Source organism: Mastomys coucha, unplaced genomic scaffold (genome assembly GCF_008632895.1).
Source record: "Mastomys coucha isolate ucsf_1 unplaced genomic scaffold, UCSF_Mcou_1 pScaffold13, whole genome shotgun sequence".
Lineage (NCBI taxonomy): Eukaryota > Metazoa > Chordata > Mammalia > Rodentia > Muridae > Mastomys > Mastomys coucha.
The window spans coordinates 8,416,601-8,438,165 of NW_022196895.1; the positions used below are offsets into that span (position 1 = coordinate 8,416,601).

At 37.7% G+C, this 21,565-nt stretch overlaps 1 protein-coding gene across 1 annotated transcript in view; it reads left to right on the top strand.

Moving 5' to 3' along the window:
* The window catches only part of Rbbp8 (RB binding protein 8, endonuclease), a gene marked incomplete at its 5' end in the record, with an annotated part of 78,182 nt that overhangs the window by 26,176 nt on the left and 30,441 nt on the right, over positions 1-21,565 (top strand). The window contains 4 exons of the mRNA XM_031366360.1: positions 4,988-5,100; positions 8,576-8,642; positions 17,606-17,781; positions 21,286-21,390. Coding sequence (XP_031222220.1) covers positions 4,988-5,100; positions 8,576-8,642; positions 17,606-17,781; positions 21,286-21,390 — 461 coding nt within the window. The remainder of the gene's footprint in view (positions 1-4,987; positions 5,101-8,575; positions 8,643-17,605; positions 17,782-21,285; positions 21,391-21,565) is intronic.

Genomic DNA, 21,565 nt, shown 5'->3' on the forward strand with positions numbered 1-21,565 from the left:
GGAACTCAGTCTGTAGACCAGGCTGATCTTAAACTCAGAAATCCGCCTGTCTCTGCCTCCGAAGTGCTGGGATTAAAGGTGTGCGCCATCACTGCCTGGCTGTGTGTGATTTTGTTTGTTCGTTCATTTGTTTGGATTGGTTTTGTTTTTTAATCCCTGGGGCTTTTTCTTTTCTTGTCTCTTTCTGTCTTATAGTTGAAATTTCTTCCTAATTTCCCACCCCCACATCCCCATTCCCTTTTTTAATGCACTGTTTTAGTTTTTTCCTAAGGTTTTTTGTTTTGTTTTTTTTTTAAAATTATTTATTTATTATATGTAAGTACACTGTAGCTGTCTTTAGACACACCAGAAGAGGGCATCAGATCTCATTACGTATGGCTGTGAGCCACCATGTGATTGCTGGGATTTGAACTCAGGACTTCTGGAAGAGCAGTCAGTGCTCTTAACTGCTTAGCCATCTCTCCAGCCCCTTTCTAAGGTTTTTAAAAATTGCCATAACATTCATTTGTTCTGTAAGGGCCACAGCACATGTGTGGAGGTCAGTAACCTTGCCTCAGTTACTTCTCTGCTTCCTGGTGTAGATCGTAGGGATTGAGCTCAGGCTGTGTGGCTTCAAGTGTCTTACCCAGCTGAGCCACCTCAACAAAGACAAGCTACTTTATAAGCGTTTTTTTCAATTGTCTGTTAAACTTGCTTATGGTTCTATTAGAGCTAAGTTGATTGGAGGCTCTGAGTACATGGGCAGTGCTATGGATAGGGCTTTATTTACTGTTGAGTCCTTTGTTGGGTGTATTTGTAAGTGTATGGATACATACCTAACCATGCCAAGTGTGAAAGTCAGAGGACAGCTTGTGGCAGTTGGCTTTCTCCTTCCACCATATGGATCCCAGGAATCCATCTTGTATGATCAAGCTTGGCTGCAAGAACATTTATCCAATGAGCCATCTCACTGGTCCTCCTAAAATATAAATGAGGCTTGCTATTGGTGTTCTATGAGGGCCAAATAGATGACAGACACCTAGGCTAGGTTTTGAGAATTTAGCTGCATATGTGTTTGTTTCATTATTGCAATCTTGTCCTTCACTATATCCAAACCAGATAGTCTGGTACTGCAAAGAAAAGTCCCCATTTTATTTCTAGGGATGCAATGAATGAATCACTTGACAACTTAGAATATAGTAAAGAATGTGTTGGCTTGGTAATTTATGTTTGTTTGTTTGATTGATTGATTGATTGATTATTTGGGCAAGGTCTCTCAGTATAGCGCTGGCTGTCCTGGAACTCACTATATAGACCAAGTTGGTCTCAAATAGAAATCCACCTGTCTCTGCCTTCTGAGTGCCAGGACTAAAGGCATGCAGCACAGTGCCTATGTGGTAATTCCTTGAAACATGTTTAAATCAATTCAGTGTTGGCACAGTTTTCACACTTTTGAGGAGCTTTGCCAGTGTAAGTAGGTTGGGTCTAGAAGAGTGCTGTCATTTAGGATTTGTGGCGGTGATAAGGACATGTCACCTGTACCCCCTCTGCTGCAGTATTACATTCATGTGGCTATGGAATACTGCAGTGTGACTGGGGAGCTTAACTTAAAAGAATATTACATGTGTATCTGTTTGTACATGTGTGGTTGGATGGATGCCTCTCTGGAGGTCAGGACAGCCTGAGAGAATAGGCTCCTCCCTTCAGCATGAGGGTCCCAAGGATAGAACTCAGGTCATCAGGGTTGACAGAAGTGCCCACACCCACTACCCTCTCACTTGCCCAAGGAACTCAGTTTTGTTTCTTCTTAATATAACAAATAAGTTGAAATAGCCACTTGCAGTTTTGAATACCTTATTAATAATGCAATTCTAGACTTTTCCCACCATTGTTTAGGGATTTTAGGATTCTCTGTCACTTTTTGTCTGCCAGCTACCTTGCTTTCATTGTGTTTATCCTTTCTGTTCTCCCTGTCCTAGTGGTTAGATATGTATATGTGTGCTCCCTGTCCTTGTGGTTAAATATGTACATATATACTTACTGTCCTTGAGGGATTCTGGGAAGGACAAATAGATGTGGATGTTTATTTTATCATCCTGGATGATCACCTCAAGGACTATCTACAGAATATATTTTATCTAAGGCAAGAGACCAACTCTTTGTTTCTTTGATCTCTAAGTTATAAATCTACAAAAGAACCCTCTTTATTCAAATCAATATTGTTGATAGGACCATAACTTTCATATAAAATATCTAGGTTTTTGTTTGTTAAATTATATAGTTTTTATTTTCTCTTTCTTCACTTACCTTAAAATTATGGGATATATTACTGTGCTATGACTTCCATAGACATTTGGATGTTTAAGGTGAAGTTATCTTAAAACATATTTAAGTATTGATATGTAGGATATTTCATTTTTAACTACATTTCTGATTATGTAAGTGGTAAGGTTGGAGAAACTTTAATTTTGTGGTGTGTGTGTATAAGTAAAACTAAGAGAATTCTCATATCATTGCTTTCAAATTAACAAATAACATTTTAGAATATATTTTCTAGCCCCTGCACATACTTGTATTATATATGCACTTTTATTTTCAGTACTTACAAGTTTACTAAAAGATACTTTATGATCTCTTTATATAATAATATATTATTGTTTTCTAGTAATACTGGTTTCTTTGAATGTTGAAAGAAATATAACTTTTTCTTCCTTTGTATTCACTGATCTGACATATTTATAGAACAAAAACATTGTCAAACATTCATTAGATGTGTCTTGTGTTTTACTGAGCAAAACAGATGCAGAGCTGCCTAAAATATCATGACCACTTAGCACTAGGTAGGACTTTTATACTATAATATATAAAAATCAAGGTTAGCTTTCTTAAGAAAAGTCTCTTGGGGCTCGTAAGATGTCCTGGTGAATAAAGCATTCGGGCTGGAATTTGGGTCCCCAGAACTCTTATACACAGTGGTCTTCCCATAGTCCCAGAGCAAGCTGGCTATCCAGATTAGCCAAAAGTGAGCTCCAGGTTCAATGAGAGACTCTACCTCAATATGTAAGATGGAGAGCAATTAAGGAGGGCCCCAGTGTCAATCCTGGGCTTCCATATAACCTACCTGCGTGTGCATGTGCACCCACGTACACAAATGCACATGCATACATGCCACATACAAATACACACCCACCTACTCACGCCCTTCCCCCCAAAAAGAGAAATTGGTTCCCTCAGTTTTGGAGGCTAAGGGAAGGGGATTATAAGATCATGATCAATTTAGGCTACATAGTAAGCTTTAGGTCCACCTAGACAACATAATAGGCCAGACCTTGTCTCAAGACAGAAATAAGAATAACTTTTTAGGCTGTGCCATCACAGCCTTTGATTGTAGCGCTTAGGAGGCTGAGGCAGGATTTCAATGAATTCAAGATCAACTTGGTCTCCATAGAGTGTTCCAGACTAGCCAGGACTACATGGCGAAACCCTGTCTGAAAATAAAAAATACATACATGCATTTATTATGTACATATATAGAAAAAATTAAAGGTTTCAAGAAAAAAAAAAGACTTTGGATAATATTTTAAATGATAATTTCAGCCAGAACTGCAGTATTTAAGAAATGATGCTATAGCATGGTTTCAATTTAGATGAGATTGTACCAAAGGGTTAATATTAAATAGTTTGTTGTCATTGTAATTGCCAAGTCAGGTTTTTTTAAATATTTTTTTAAAGATTTATTTATTTATTTATTGTATGTAAGTACACTGTAGCTGTCTTCAGACACACCAGAAGACGGCATCATATCTCATTACGGATGGTTGTGAGCCACCATGTGGTTGCTGGGATTTGAACTCAGGATCTTTGGAAGAGCAGTCAGTGCTCTTACCCACTGAGCCATCTCTCCAGCCCCCCCTCCCCCAGTTTTTTAGATCTTTAAAAATATAAAACTCGCTGGGCGGTGGTGGTGCACGCCTTTAATCCCAGCACTTGGGAGACAGAGGCAGGAGGATTTCTAAGTTCGAGGCCAGCCTGGTCTCCAGAGTGAGTTCCAGGACAGCCAGGGTTACACAGAGAAACCCTGCCTTGAAAAACCAAATATATATATATATATATATATATATATATATCTTTCAATATTGTTACATAGTTTAGTTATCCATAGTCCAAAATTTGTAGCTGGAGAGGTGGCTCAGCCATTAAGAGCACATACTATTCTTTAAATTTTATTTTGTAGTTTTTTAATGTGGAGTGCTCTCTCTACATGTACACCTACATGTTAGAAGGGCGCATTAGATCCCTTTACAGAGAGGGTCGTGAGCCACCGTGTGGTTGCTGGGAATTGAAGTCAAGACTTCTAGAAGAACAGCCCGTGTTCTTGACTGCTGAGCTGGCTCTGCAGCCTAAGAGCACATGCTACTCTTGCAGAGGATCTGAATTCGATCCCAGCATCCATGTCAAGACAACTCAAACCTCATGCAACTCTAACTCCAGGGAGATGTGACATCTGACCTGGAGCACCCATACTTACATATACACAGACACACATCTGTATGCATGATTTAAAAGTAAATCTTCCTGGGTGGTAGTGCTGGTGCATGCCCTTAATCCCAGCACTTGGGAGACAGAAGCAGGGAGATCTCGGTGAATCTGGAGGCAGCCTAGTCTATAGAGAGTAGTAGCCTTGAAAATAAACCTGAATGAATAGATGAATGAATGAATGAATGAATGAATGACCTGAAATCTTTTCCTAAACTCAGAAGTCTCTGAAATCTCAGAACTTTTCAATGTCATGTCAGCATTCCAAAAATTTTAGATTTAAGCATTTCAATTTTTAGACATCAGGAAAAAAATTTTTTTAGAGTTTTGTATTGAGTATTTGCAAATACTATGAAAACCAAGAAACTAAAATCTGACACACCATAGTCCCAGATATGTGAAAAAAAGGATACTCATTCTGATAAGAAAATATACTTTAGTGGGTGAAACATGTTTTATTTCTGTTTCACAGGTTAAGAGCAGGATTGTGTGATCGCTGTGCAGTAACTGAAGAACATATGCACAAAAAACAGCAGGAGTTTGAAAACATCCGACAGCAGAATCTTAAGCTTATTACAGAGCTGAGTGAGTTCCCTTTCATATTTACTATGTGCTTAAAGCATAATATCCTGTTGATAAAACTTGCTTACATTTTTTAAACTTTAGGTGTCTTTTATAGATTTAATCTTAGTAGGAAATTGGACACAAAAGTGATATCTGTATGTGTGTATGTGTGTGTATACATATATATGTGTGTGTATACACATATATAGTTTAACCCTTTAAAATTTCACCAAGCTTAAGACAATAAGCATATTTCTGAGCATATCTTATTTGTGTTTTTTTTTCTTGATTGCAAGGTCAGTGCTATTGTACAAAATTAACTTGCTCTTAGGTACTGATTACTGTATTTCATATTGTGCCAATTCTATGTAACTGATTAGCTGGTAATTTTATATAATGCTTGTTAACAAAAGAATATTAATGAATGCAGTCTAATTATTCATACTGAGAATAAGTATGAATTTCATCTGGTCATTCAGTCAAATTTTCAAATATTATATTAGACACTTATCTTGAAATAAACATAATTACAAAAATAGTATTTCCTAGTGTTCCCAAGGCTCTAGGTTCAATGGCCATCACTACAAATAATAACACTGAATATTAAAAACATACTTGTAAGCACATTTGTAAAATCAGCTTTTCTTCTTTATCATACTTATTAATGAATAATTTAAATATATCCCACTATAAATGTACATTTTGGAATCTGTTTTCAGTACATCTTCCTGTCCTTATTTAATTTTTATAAAGCAGAAAAATAATGACAGGATGTAATCTCCACTGTAGGCAGCCTGGGTTGCTGTCAGTGAGTTTGTATGTTACTATGGGCCAAGCATTACTAAACCAGGAGAACTAGATCTCACATGTCACAGCACAGTAACCTCTACCAATAAAGGCTGATCACAGTCTAGAAGTTTGTTAAGTAAGTCGCAACTTATAAACCTGAACTAATTTCTTTCAGTGAGTAAACTACGGTCTGAGCAGAATCTGGAACTTAAAAACAAAAAAGAAAAATATGGGGATGAACCTAAAAAATAAATTGGAAAAATGTACTACATGTGGTAAATTTATACAGTGAGGTATCACTCAGCCATTAAAAACATAAAATCATGATATTCACAAGGAAATAAATGGGACAACAACAAAACCATCCTGAATGAGGTACTCCAGGCCCAGAAAAACAAATATAGTATTATTCACTTGTATGTGGATATTAGCTGTTAGGTCAATGATAGCCAAGCAACCATCCATAGAACTACAGAAGTTAGGGACAGAGTCAGAGACAGATGGGTCTCCCTGGGAAACATGTAGTTATAGATGGATTGAGTGTAGCGGCTGGAACAGGAGGATCAAGTGGAGAGGGGAAGGGAATACAGGAAGAGACAGCTAAAATTAAGGGCCATTTGAGGGATAGTATGGAAAACTAATACAGTAGAATCTTCCTAAAATATAAACATATATGAAGGAGAACTAAATGAAATAGTCAAAGAATACAGGAGAAACAGCCCCAACTGGACACCCCTTGTCACCAAATGAAGCTGCCAGTACCAGACTTAGGTTACATCTAATTAATTTGTTGGCCAGTGGAAATCCCCAACAACCCAGGCTTTGCGAAGACTGTAGATTGTTCTCCACAAACAGAAAGGCCCTATTCCTGAAGACAGTACCTATGCAGTTCACTGAACATGGAGCTGTTGAGCTCGTGCCTACCCCATGCTAGCATCTTTGGTACAGAAGGGTATTCTGTACCAACAAAGGAGAGATATAAAAACCAACCCCGACACAAACCCTTTGATCTGCAGTCGTGCCTTGCCTACAAGATATGCTAGTGTAATGGGAGCACAAAGCTTGTGGAAGTAACCAACCAATAACTGATCTGATGTAAGGCCTACTCCACAAGAGAAGCCCATACCCAAAACTGCATGGGTGACCCAGAAACTGACACTAGCCAGCCTAAGGATAAGGGGTATAAAACCAGATAGAACTTTTCTTAAAAAACAAAAAAACAAAAAACAAAGATAAACAGAAAATCTATAGCAATGACTCCTAATGGCATTTTGCCATTCTCATAAATCAGCACCTTGCTCAGCCATCAGAAGAGAAGCGTCCTCCTGCAGCTGATGGGAATGAATACAGCCAGAGTTCTACAACCAGATATGCAGAGTGAAACCTTGGAAACCTTAGCCCTAAATGGGTTGTCTCCATCAAATCAGGACTCAGAGGATCCTATGGAAGAGGGGGCAGAAAGAGTATAGAGCCAGAGGGGATGGAAGACACCAGGAAAACAAGGCCCTCTAAATCAACAGGATCCATGCACGTGCACATAAGAACGTAAGAACTCAGTGAGACCAAGGCCGCCTGGATGTGCAGGAGACAAGAGTCTATAGAGCTGACAGGAGAAGTGGACACATGCCTTCACCCCAACCCAGAAGCAATTCCAATTGATAACCACTTGCAAATGAAAATTTAGTTTCCTCCTAAGGAATCTCACTGGGAAAACAAACTTTAAGTATAGGCTGCATAGACAGCCAACAGGAAATGAACTCGGGGCACCTTTGGATGTTCCTTGTCTCACAGTGTTATGCCAAGGCTCCTCCTCCTCCTCTCTTGTGCCTTCTTTTGGGCTCTTTTCCTTTTTTCCTTCTGTTTTTCCTATTTCAATATGTTAGTTTCTGTGGGATAATAATAAAGAAGTCTGCCTATCCCATAGAAGTCTGTTTTCTAATGAGAGACAGAAAAGGAATTGATCAGGATGGGAGGGGAGGTGTAGAGGTTCTGGGAGAAGTAGAGGGAGGAGAAACTGTAGTCAGGGTATATTATGTGGGAAAAAAATCTACTCTAAAGAAAAAAAAGGAAAAACAATCTCATTTTACCTGAAGCAAGATGTATGCCAACCATGTGAAATCATTCTGTAGGGTGACCTTTTTCATTTACAGTAGCAATATGCAGAGGGGAGTCATGGGACAAATGTATAAAGTTCAGCCTGGGCTGGACAGATAGCTAAGTGTTAAAATGTGTGCTGTACAAACATGAAACTCTGAATCCACTTTATGGCACACGTCTGCAACCTTAGTAGCAGGGATGTGGAGGGAGGGGGGCAGAGAGAAATCTGTCTCGGTGGCCCACTAGCATTTATTCTTGTTCTGTTGTATTTTTCTAGGTTTGCTTCATAATTCTAGGTTGAAGTGGTTCCCATATGCTGATTCAGGTTCAGGAAGCCAGGTGTCTTGGCTCACATCCCGACAGTGCCTTTCAAGGGCTTGAGAAGGGATTTCTGTGATTGTTGAGGCTATTTTGACCTAACACTGAGTTCCAAATCAGCCGGGATACAGAGTGACACTTTGTCTCAAAACAAAAACAAAAACAAAAACAAAACAAAAAACAAAAAAACCCACAACCAAAAAGAAATAAAATTGAAATAGCTTCATAAATGTTGACATTTTAAGAGCCTGACATAATATTAATATGGTCTCTCCTTCGTGTTATTCTTAAGTGAATGAAAAGAATGCTCTTCAGGAAGAGAACAAAAAGCTTTCTGAGCGACTGCAGCAACAAATGGAGTAAGTACTCTCTCGGTGGGGCAGGCTCTCTCCTACTTTAAAGCTGTGCAGTGCACTATAGCCACTTACAAACAAAGTCACCACAGTTTGGTTATGTTTTAGCGGGTCTACTGTCAGCATCTTAAAACATGTTAAGTTTTATACTGACATAAATAGAAAAATCATTTAAATACTTCATATTTATTTCAAATGTTTAAGATATTTTGCTTCTTTTCTCAGTGTTGTAGAAGCTTCATAATAAGTACTTCCTCTTGCAGAATTCTTTGGCATATAAAACAATTTCCCTTCCTTTTAGTTCTTCTTTCCCTCTCTATAGAAATAAAAATAGCTGGGTTTTTTTCCCCTACATTTTCTTTCCTGGTCTTCTGTTTTGTATAATTCCTAATCCACAGAGTATTGCTAATTCTGCCAAGTAGTTTATTATCAATACTTTACAGATGAGAGAACCAAAGCTCAAAAACGCAAATGACCTCTGTATGATTTCATCACTAGTAAACAACTTGAACATTAATCACACCTATATCTTCTGACATGAAAATGTCTGTTCTTTCCACTGTGCAACTGTCTTAAGATGTAAAAAAAAAAATTGTTTGTTTGTTTTCTCTAATGTGACCTGACAAATTTCAGAGTAGAAATAGGACTTAGTAGTTCCCACTTGTGCTGACTAGTTACACATTAATTTGACACAGGCTACAGTCATTTGGGAAGCAGAAACCTTAGTTGAGAAAGTAGTACCCCCATACCAGCCTGAGGGGCATTTTCTTGAGTAATGATTGATGTGGGAAAGCTCAGACTGTTGTAGATGATGCTACACATAAGCAGGTAGTCCTGGATAGTAAAAGAAACCAGGCTGAGCAAGCGATGAAGAGCAAGCCAGGAGGCAGCACTTACTTACCTGGTCTCTGCTTCAGTTCTCACATCCAATTTCAATGCCTCTGGTTCCTGCTTTTGATTTCCCTTCATGGTGTATAACTAGACTATGTAAACTGAAATAAACCCTTTCCTCCCCAAGTTGCTTTTGATCATGATGGGTTTTTTGTTTTGTTTTGTTTTGTTTTGTTTTGAGACAGGGTTTCTTTGTGTAGCCTTGGCTGTCGTGGAATTAGCCCTGTAACCCAGGCTGGCTTTGAACGCACAGAGATCCACTTGCTTCTGCCTCCCAATTGCTGGGATTAAAGGCATACGCCACCACACCACACCCAGCCTTGATTATGGTGTTTTATCACAGCACTAGAAACCCTAAGTAAAATACCATTTATGTAAAGTTATGTTTTTATTTAGAGTTTTTGTTGGTTTTGCTTGGTTAGTATTTTAAGTTTTGAAGTGGAGACGTGGGTCTCACTACATTTGTTATCCAAGTGGCTTTGAAATTGTGATCTCAAGCATTTGTCTTACCAGTTAGCTAGGACAACAGGCACACCAAATGATTGCTTCCTGTAATTTTTTAAACTTTTGGGTTCAGAGTAGTACTCATAGTATTACAGAATTCTTAAATATACTGTTGAATTTAAATAAGCATTTGCAAAACCTCAAGACTATGCAGATGTCATACTATTTTGGTGTCTAGTAGGCTGTCTTATAGACGAAACTATTTTTAACAGTATACTTTTAGCTAATGGCTATCCAGTAGAAGTTTGCCATTTGTCCCATATGTTCAGTCTACTAAGAGTCTATAGAGCAAAGATTGAGTCTATAATGAGTATGTGAAAGTTCAAACATTCTTGTTGACTCATTCTCTGATGAAAAGGGTTTAGAACACATAGCTGCCATCTATAGATGGTTCCAAAGTCCCAAAGTTGTTTCCATTTATCTCATATGTTAATTGACAATCTATATTTATTTCAACTACCAGAATGCTATTTATAGTCTTTGTTGTTGTTGTTGTTGTTGTTGTTGTTGTTGTTGTTGTTATTCGAGACAGGGTTTTCTATGTAGCCCTGGCTGTCCTAGAGCTCACTTTGTAGACCAGGCTGGCCTCGAACTCAGAAATCTGCCTGCCTCTGCCTCCCAAGTGCTGGGACTAAAGGTGTGTGCCACCACCACCCTGCTATTTATAGTCTTTATTTCTCTTACTCTATGTGAGTAGTCACATGGTTGGCAGTCAGTATGTCAGTCTATTATGAATGATGCCTCAGGCTCTACTGCAATGTGCTATAATCTGTGTACTGTATATTTTCATTAAAAAACAAATCTGAATATTACTTGCTTCCAAGAATTTCAGATGTCAAATTTCAGAATTTGACATATATTTGTTACAACATTGATTTAGTACATGTAGCTTATGATACATAAAGCCATAGTATCAGTCTTGTTTATACTTTTAAATTCCAATAGATAAGATATTAAGTGTATAGAGATTATATAAAATTAAGTGGGTGATTGCCTGAAAGTTGTGTGTTAAGTATATTGAAATTAAATTGCCATTTACTAATACAATAATTAATTCTCAGCCTGGAGAAGGGGCTCAGTGGTTAAGACCACTTACCATTCTTGCAGAGTACCTAGGTTCAGTTCCTAGCACTTGTAAAGCTGCTCACAATTGCCTGTAACTCCAGTTCCAGGAGATCAGTGCTCTTTTCTGACCAACACAGGCTCCTGCGTGTATGTGTTACACATGCATACACTCTGGCACATATACATACTAAATAAATATTTTTAAATGTTAATTCTAATTAGTATAGAATTTATTTTTAGTGTTTTCAAATATAAAGACTTTGCCTGTTGGTCATTGATCTTGCTTTCAAAAATAGCAAACACATAAAGACCTATTACATAGGCAAATTCAGAGTATGAGTATTTTGTTTAAGATATGCTTGGTCAAAACAATATAGGAAATCTATGGTAGTTTTCCACACTTTTCTAAAATAATTGTATTGTCTTGAGCCAACTTTCTTGTAACTTGCTCTCTTCAACTCATTCTCCTTTTGGTTAGCAGCTTTAAAATAACAAGTGTCATCTTACAAAGGCAACACATGCCATAACTACCTGAAATTCCCCTGAACGTTGACTTAATTCTTCTTAACTCACTTGAGCTGGATTTAATGTTACAGATTTCCTGTGTGGCACGATAATTATTAAGTGAAACAATAGTAGGAAATATTCAGTAGAAAAGATGAGCCCTCTCTCATTCATAGAAAGCAAATAATGAAATGAGCTGGATTTTGAGGTTCTTTACATTGGGAATTTGGTCAAAGGCGACTGCACAAGGATCTCAGAGGACCTGCTCTGTTGCCTCTGAAAGTGAACTGTTGTAGTCTTCTTCACCCACTGTTTGACTAGTTCATGTGCAGCTCACTGTTTCCCTGGAGGGTAGATTTTAGCAAGATGAAATTTTAAAGTTTTCTAGGCTTGTTTAGAATTACACTGTTGATTCCAGCTTTACGTTCTGGGACCATCTGGAACACGACTGATTCTTCTTTTACTTGACTACACTTTATATATCTCAAAACAACTGCTCTGGCTCACCTTACTCTTTGTTAGCTATTCTTCATGAAGACTCTTCAAAGTGCCATTTTGAGTCTTTTGCTTGGACCTTAATTAATAGCTCAGGTAGGATCTAAATACAAAGCAAAACTACCAACTCTTCATCTTTGTTTCTTTTTACTTACATGTGTGGACAATATTAAGTAAAGACAGACAAACATATTGTTTCATCTTTTCTCTGCCCTCTGCTTGCAGATTTGTTATTTTAAATATAAATGCAGGACTCAAATATATGCTTACCAGTTCTGTGAAGAAACCTGTAGTTATTTGACTGTAGATGTCAAAAGACAACCTTGGGTGTTTGTCCTTCTCTTCTATCTTGTTTGAATTGAATCAGGATCTCTTAGTCATTGATGCTTATACCAGGCTAGCTTGCTTGTGAGTTCCTAGAGATTTATCTGTCTGCCTCCAGTATTATATTAGGAGCCCTGACAAACACATGTACTGTGTTCAGCTTTATGTGGGTTCTAGGGATCTGAGCTTAGGTCCTCCTATCTGTACCACAGACAGTTTGCTCACGGAGCCATCTCCCTAGCTCATATGGCTGCTTTTTGAGGTAGCGTTTTTTGTTAAATACTTACCTATATTTGAGGAAGTAGGTAATATCTTTTCTTTTTTACAGATCTCCCATAAAAAGAAAACAGGAAAATACAACAGCATACCTATTCAACTGATTAAGAAAATGGAGCTCAGGAAGGTTAAATAACTTATTCAGCGTGACTGGACAGGAAGCCTAGTTGTCCCGTACCCTAGGACTTAAAATACCCTTTCTCTGTAGTTTTGAATTAACCACAGCTTACTTACTACATAGTACCACCCTATTCATGGCAAAGCACACATTTTCTCTCTTCTGACACATTTATCCCTGTTTTTTAAACTACATTTGTGTGTGTGGTGGTTTGAATGTGAATGGTTCCCATAGGCTTCTATATTTGATATTTGATCTCTATCTGGTGGAACTGTTGGGGAAAGATTGGCCTTCTTAGAGGTTGGAGTGGGTCAGTCTCACATTCTCTTACCTCATGGTAAATGTAAGCTCTCAGCTTCTGCTTTATATATACCTGCCCACCCACCTGCCTGCTGCTGCCATGTTCCCCACCATAATAGTTACGGACTCTAATTCTCCGAAACCGTGAGCCCTAGGGAAACTTATATGTTGCCTTGGTCATGGTGCTTTATTACAGCAATAGAAAAGAAACTATGTGCGCACGCATGCGTGTGTGTGTGTGTGTGTGTGTGTGTGTGTGTGTGTGTGTGTGTGTGTGTATCAGAGAGAGAAAGGGGGAGAGAGAAAACATATGTGTAGAAATCATAGGATAACTTTCTTTTATTTTTTTTAATGAATATGAGTATTATACTGGTTGTGAGCCATCATGTGCTTGCTGGGAATTAAACTCAGGACCTCTGCTTGCTCCGGTCAACTCCACTCCCTCGGGCCAAAGATTTATTTATTATTATATAGACACACCAGAAGAGGGAGTCAGATCTCATTATGGATGGTTGTGAGCCACCATGTGGTTGCTGGGATTTGAACTCAGGAACTCAGTCAGTGCTCTTACCCGCTGAGACATCTCACCAGCCTGATAACTTTCTTTCTACTGTGAGAATCCCAGGGATCAAACTCAGGTTGTCAGGCTTAGTGACAACACCTTTCCTGGCTAAGCTGTCTTGGTGGCCCAATAGCATTTATTCCTGTTCTGTTGCATTTTTCTGGGTTTGCTTTATAATTCTAGTTGGGGTTACCATATGCTACTTTTTCTATTGATATATATCAGGTTAGTTTTTATTCTCTTAGCCTTGTGTCTTTCACAGGTTTAAGTGGCTTCTGTCAGTGCCTTGTATCAAGCTTGTTAGTAAGATGTTGAGCAAAGTATGCCTACAGTTGAAGCCCTAAGGCAAATTACTACTGATACTGAATGACCTGTGACTGGCGTCTGTGTTCATGTTAAGTTTGGGTTTCTTTTTTGTTTATTGTGTACAGTGAGAGGGCGTCAGGGGGGACACTTTTCAGATTTCCTGATAGCCACATACTCAATAAAGCATTCTTTGAGAACATAGTTCTAATATTAACCCTACTTTTAAAATTAGCCTTTGATTTCTTTATATGATGAACCTATGTATCACATAGGTTCTGAAGGATTAAGGTGTCACATTTGTTTGTACTTGAAGAAATCTCCTTGGATTGAAAATGAGAACTTTGAAATAAGTTTGGTGGCTGTAACATTGCTTCAGTGGGTTTAAATTATGTTTTAACAAACTAGAGAAGGAAAAGGCTAAATTTTAAAATTTTTTAATGGGAACTCCTTATGAAAAGAAACTCTGGGTCCTTACAAGAAATTGAGAAAAAACAGCTAGCACAGTTTTGATGGAAGTTTTAAGAGGCAGGCTACAAATAAAACAATAGCAAACCCTCTGATGTTATTGGAAGGTAAAGCCAAAGGAAGGTGGCAAGTACATATCAACTGAAGTAAGAAGAAGCTCTTAGTTTTTCTCAGAAAATCAGGATGGAACCTAATGTTTGAAAGAATTAAATTGGGTAAGACAGAATCTGTGATTTCACCTGGTGCCTGTCTTTATGACTAAAGAGGATAAAATTTGTACTCATTTACTGACTCATGCTCTGCTAGATGGAGCTGGTTTGTGGGTTGTTCGGGGGATTTTTTTTCTCTTGTACAGTTCCTAGCCCCTTGTTAAGTAGACCCTGCCAAGAATTAATTTTCTTCTTGTGACTCATTTATGTTACAGGTTGCATTTTTATGACTAGTGAGAAAGCAAAAGTGCTGTGATTAGTTCAGGCTAAGTCACAGGAGTGTTACACTCTATTAACCTGTAAGACTTTATTATATGACTTCTGTTTTATAGAGAAAGAGTACTGTTAATTTATTAAAAATTATATATTTAATGCACTTAATGCAGAATGGTGACAAAACAAGGATATACTGTATACTTAAAGTTTGGTAGAAATGTAGGTTTTAAATATTTTACTTTATAAAATAGATTTATGAAGTAAATTTATTAGTTGGCTTAATTTAATCTTTCCATAGCATAAACATACCAAAACATGATATACACATATATATGTGCATGCATGTGAATATACACATAGTCATTTTTGCCACTTAGAAAAACTTAACTAGATATTTGATCTAAGGTTGTCCCGAATTATACATTATAGAATTATAGATAACAAATAATACTAACATTATTTGGGAAATTAAAGTATAAATATTTGATAGGAAACATTTTTCTGTCTTGGATTAATTTTTATTTAAAAAAACTTTAGTCTGTGTGTATGTGTGTGTGTCCACGATGTGTGTATATGAGTGTGTGTCCACGATGTGTGTATATGTGTGTGTGTCCACGATGTGTGTATATGTGTGTGTGTCCACGATGTGTGTGTATGTGTGTGTGTCCACGATGTGTGTATATGAGTGTGTGTCCACGATGTGTGTATATGTGTGTGTGTCCACGATGTGTGTATATGAGTGTGTGTCCCATGGTACACCAGTGGAGGCAGAGAACAGCTTTGTGTAGTCATTTCCTTCCATCTTTACATTTGTTCCAGACTTCAACTCAGGTTGCCAGGTTTATACTCACCTTTACCTACTGCATTGTCTTGCCAGCCTTCTACCAACCTCTGGTGATCATAGTTTGTAAAATTTCTTATATAGTATTTGAAGTCATATGACAAATTAATTTTCAAATGAAATAACTAGTTTGGTCTTATCAAAAATTAAATGGCGGGCTGGAGAGATGGCTCAGCGGTTAAGAGCACTGACTGCTCTTCCGAAGGTCCTGAGTTCAAATCCCAGTAGCTACATGGTAGCTCACAACCATCCTTACTGAGATCTGATGCCCTCTTCTGGAGTGTCTGAAGACAGCTACAGTGTACTTACATATAATAATAAATCTTTTTAAAAAATTAAATGGCTGACAGAATAGTACTATTGATTAGCTAATAAGATCAACTGGTTTGGCGTAGGTCATTAAGTAATACAGTTCGATCCAAACTTTTGATTAGTGTCATTGGTGTTGAATCAAGTTAGGCAAGAACAGTTACTGAGATTAGCACAAATTTATTTCTTTAGTAAAACCTAAAAACGTCTCATGTTCATTCATTCAGTGCATCTTGTATAGTGCCTCTTACTTGCTTGCTTTTATGATTGTAAGTCAAAGATCCTTGCCCTTTTATATCTTGTATTATAATTGGTAATCGATAACATCACAAGTTATATATTTTGTTAGACAGCATCTTTAAAATAGATTAAAATGAACAGAACTGGAAGGAGACTAAGTTATGGGAAGGGGTTGCAATTTTATATTAAAATTTCAGCACAAGCCAAACACAGTGAAGCATGCATTCCTGTAATGCCAGCACTGACGAAGCTGAGGCAGAAGGATAGCGAGTGTGAGACCATCTTGGGCTGCATAGTTAGTTCCTGCCTCATAAAAATACAGTAATGAGGAAAAATGAAATTTCAGCAAAGGCGTAAAGGACATAAGGTGTTGATGTGTGCAAGGGCATTGCCCATGGGATAGCTAGAGCAATGAGATAAAGATAGGAATACTCTTGGCATGCTGGGGAACTTCAGGGAAGAGAGTGGTTAGAGTACAGTTCATGTAGGAGACCACATGGGTTCTCGTGGGTTAGTCAGAAAACTCTGGCTTTTGTATTCTTAATGAAGTGGAAAGATGGCAGGGTTTCAATCAGATTCAGTGGCTGTGACTTCAGGTTTAAGTACAACTGTTGTAAACTGCAATGTTGAGTGAAGATGCTAAGCAGAGCTTAACAGAAGTAGGGACAGAAGCCTCATGTGTTGATCTTTAGACTTAGAACCTATACTAAGAATAACTTGTCACTGGGTTAATACTGAGCCTCCAGAGTCTATGCTAAATTCCAGTCCTAGCTCTTTTACTATTGAAATCAGTTACTTTATTTCTCTTTATTTCCCAATTGCAAGATGAGAGTAATAATATTTCACACAACTATAATAATTAAAGTCATACTCAACAGCATTTTGGATAATTCCTGGAGAAGTTGGCAGTTATCCTGTCAGCATTATCACCTGTGTGTCATTTGCTGAGTCAGATTGATTCTTCTACAACACTCAGTTCCTTTCCATATGTGAGGATTACAGCTCAAACCGCAGAATCTGGCCTGTTCTTTTATACTGACTGATTAATGTCTCCCCCTTTCTTCCTATTCCAGTCAGTCTTATATGCAACTGTTAAATTTCCCATTCCGCTCTGAAATTCCAAACATTTCAAATAGTTTGGGTCAAGAATTCTACTAATATTCCCCACTTTGTACTAACTTATTTGCATACATCTCTATTCCCTGAGTTTAGAGTAGTAGATGCAAGGGATAACATATCTGATATTTTTGTATTTATGTTCTGTTTTAGTTACACATTATTTAATAGACATTTTAATAAATATTTACAGAATTCACTTTCTTTTTATCTGACATTTTTCACTAGGAGTGATCAACAGGATCAAGTAGCTGAGCTTGAATGTGAGGAAAACATTATTCCAGACTCACCAGTAACATCCTTTTCCTTTTCTGGCATTAACCGGCTACGAAGAAAGGAGAATCTCCATGTCCGATATGTAGAACAAACACACACTAAATTGGAGCGCTCTGTGTGTACAAGTGGTAAGGATCAGAGTTGGGTTTTGTGAAGTATTTACTTACCTATTTTTATGTAACCTAGTTTGATGGAAGGAAGATGGACATTGTTCAGATAATTAAGAATATCACTGTGAATTTTACTTCCATTCATAAAGTGACTAGTAAGATATTTTTTGCTGGCATTATATATAGACATGAACAATAGTTAATCTGAATGTGTGTGCATAATTTTATATGTGTGCACCTGAGTGTACATATATATATGTTTGGAACCCACAGGGTTCAGAATAGAGTGTTGAATTCTGTGGAACTGAAATTATAGGAGGTAGTGAGCTAGCTGCCTGCCATGTAAATGTGAGTGCTGGTAACCTAGCCCAGGAACTCTACAAAAGCAGAAAATGCTCTTACTTGGTGAGCTATATCTCCAGCCCTCTGCATAGACTTTTTTAAGTATGTACCTTATGGAATCTATTTCTTTTATTTTTGAGACAGAGTCTCTCTATATGTTTGGCCATCCTAGAACTCACTATGTAGATCAGGCTAGCTTTGAACTCATAGAAACCTACCCACCTCTGCCACAGGGATTGAATGCCATTATGCCATTTTGCCCAGCTTAATATATGCCTTTTGTTTTATTTTTGCTTTTGTTTTTCTCAAGGATTCTCAGTAGAACTCAGGTTGTCCTGGAACTTGCTCTGTAGACAAGGCTGGCCTTGAACTCAGATCTACCTGCCTGTGCCTCCTAAGTGCTGGGATTAAAGGCATGCTCCACCAAATTAGCTCATTCATATATATATAGAGATACACACACACACACACACACACACACACATACACACACAGAGTAAAAGACCACCACCTCACAAACATCACGGGCTATTTACTAGGCTATTGGTCACTCCATAATCTGATGCTAAGGCCCTATTGCTGAAGATATGAACTAATGTCACTGAAAATAAAGAAACTGAGATGGTGCCCAGCTAGAAACTTCACCTTACTGACTAGAGTTCATGGTTCTGGAAGGTTTTGCATACTAACAGAGAAGAGAAATAATTAATTTAATCTGTCTACAACCCTGTAAAGTATAACAGACACTTGCCTGCAAAATATACTGCTGTTTTAGTGGCACAAGTATTACTGGAGCGACCAGCCACTTTCTGAATGGATTAAGGCCCGCCTCATGAGATAGAACCCCTACCTGATGCTGTTAACATGGCCAAGAACCTGAATCTAGATAGGCCATAGGCCTAGGGGAAAACCTACTACTATTATTCCGCTAAAGGAACACAGCAGTAAAATGACTCCTCATGAAATATTGCTATACAGAGAGCATTGTTCAGTCCTCACCAGAGAAGCTTCTTGTAGATGGTAATTAACAAAGAGATGGACAACTGAACAGCGCGTGTAAGACTTTGAAGCACTCAGCCCTTAATGGCATGTCTTTATCAAGCCAGTCCCATGGAGGCTCAGGCATAGGAACAGAAAAGGAAGCAGAAATATTGTATGAGTCAGGGGTAGTAGGTAACAACAGGAAACAAACAGCTTGTTCCAGATACAACAAGATTGACACATATGAACTCACAGACAGTGTGCTCAAGACCTGCACAGGTTTAAACCAGACAGACTCCCAGCACTGAAGGGGACACAAAGTCTCACCCTGATTAAGAATCTGTTTGCAGTTGATGCCTGCTGGGAGAGGGAAAACCAGTGTTCTGCTGGAGTGGGTGGCTCCAGATTTATTAGCCACAGTCCAGGCAGGCCTTGTGCCCAGGAGTAATTAGTTAGCAAAATCAAAAAGTTTTGTGTGTGTGTGTGTATGTGTGTTTGTGTGTGTGTGTATGTATGTTTTAGTTGTTGGTAGTCTATTTTGATATTTTGATTTGGAAGTTTAAAAATGTTCCTGGTTCTTATGTCTTTGAAAGTGAGAACAGGGGCTGGAGAGATGGCTCAGCCGTTAAAGGCTAGGCTCACAACCAAAAATAAAAGAGAGTGAGAACATGAGGCTGAATTGGTAGGAGGGATCTGGGAAGAGAGAGTATATGATCAGAATATATTGTATAAAAATTTTAATGAAAATTAAAACAATAAAAAATTATTTTATTTTATTTTATTTATTTTTTTATTTTACATGTTTATTTGAAAATAAGTTGGCAGTTTCCTTCATTTTGTGTGTTTTTATCACCATCTAGTGGAGAACAGCAGAAATGTTTTTAAATCCTTTAATAGGAGCTAAATTAAAATGTAAGACCCTAGATCTTAAATGAACATATGTTAGTCTTTAAGGTGCAGATAGATAGCTATGTGTATAATTTATATCATGATTAAATTCATCTATATGAACATCCAGAAAATAACTGCAGTAGTGTTATTAGTAGTTATTTGTATCCATAAGGCTTATTTCTAGGGCTAGAGAGTTGGCTCAATGGTTAAGAGCACTGACTGCTCTTCCAGAGGTCCTGAGTTCAATTCCTAGCAACCACATGATGGCTCACAACCATCTGTAATGGGATCTGATGCCCTCTTCTGGTGTGTCTGAAGATAGCTATAGTGTACTCATAAATAAAATAAATAAATAAATCTTTTCTTAAAAAGAGGCTTATTTCCTAATTGTAGAAAACAAACATATGACTTTAAAATTTGGTTTTAATTTTATTCTTTCACTTAAAAAGTAAAATATTTTAAAAAAATAATTTAAATGATTTAATGACTTAACTCGTGGTAATCCCTTTACCGTATTTACTTACCTTAAAAGTATCTAGAACTTTTTAATTTTCATGTTACACTTAAAGTATAATTCTGTCCCTTTACTTTATCCTCTGGTTGTCTTTGAACTAAGTATTTAAGCAGTAGAGATTTCCAGCAAAGACATTTCAGTTTCCATTCCAGACAGATTTTAGAGAAACATGAGCCAGTAACATTTTTAGTAAACTTAGTGCTTTGTCCCAGATGAGAAAAGTGACTGAGCTGTCACTTTTCTATGTCTATGGCCTGGTAACTCAGGCCGTAGAAACCAAGCTGTTCCAGTCCCCTTTCTCCAGCTGTCCTAGCCTGTAGCTTTGTTTCTCAGTGAAACTAAACAATTATGCAAATTGTATCTATAAAATAATGGTTGTGGGGCTGGTGAGATGGCTCAGCAGGTAAGAGCACTGACTGCTCTTCCGAAGGTCCTGAGTTCGGATCCCAGCAACCACATGGTGGCTCACAACCACCCGTAATGAGATCTGACACCCCCTTCTGGTGCTGCCTGAAGACAGCTACAGTGTATTACGCCGGAGTGGACAGGGCCATTCTGAGTTCAATTCCCAGCAGCCACATGATGGCTCAGGGCCATCTGTACAGTTACAGTGTACTCATACACATAAAATAAATAAATAAATCTAAAATAAAAAAATAAAAAGCCACTGTTTAAAAAAAAAAATGGTTGTTATGGATTAAAGGCAAGTTTATATTGACTTACCAGAATAAAAAAATTGATAGCATCTTTTATCATTATTTACTGTGTATCTTCTTCCCTCCACCCCTATTTAGAATTAAGAAACATTTCTCAGGGTTCAGCTCCTGCACCAGGTAACTCTGAAGAACATGAGATTCTAGTAGCAGACACTTGTGATCAGAACCACTCACCACTGTCTAGTAAGTAAGATGCTGTGATTGTAAACAAAAACGACCAGCAGTCAGTATTAGCCAGTTGTTTAGAGAGATGTTTAATATGAGAAAGTAATGTTAATGCCAATATTAATTTATGTTAATATATAATCTAATGTAAAGTGTTGATGATTTAAGTAAGAAAGACTTTTTTGTGATTGTT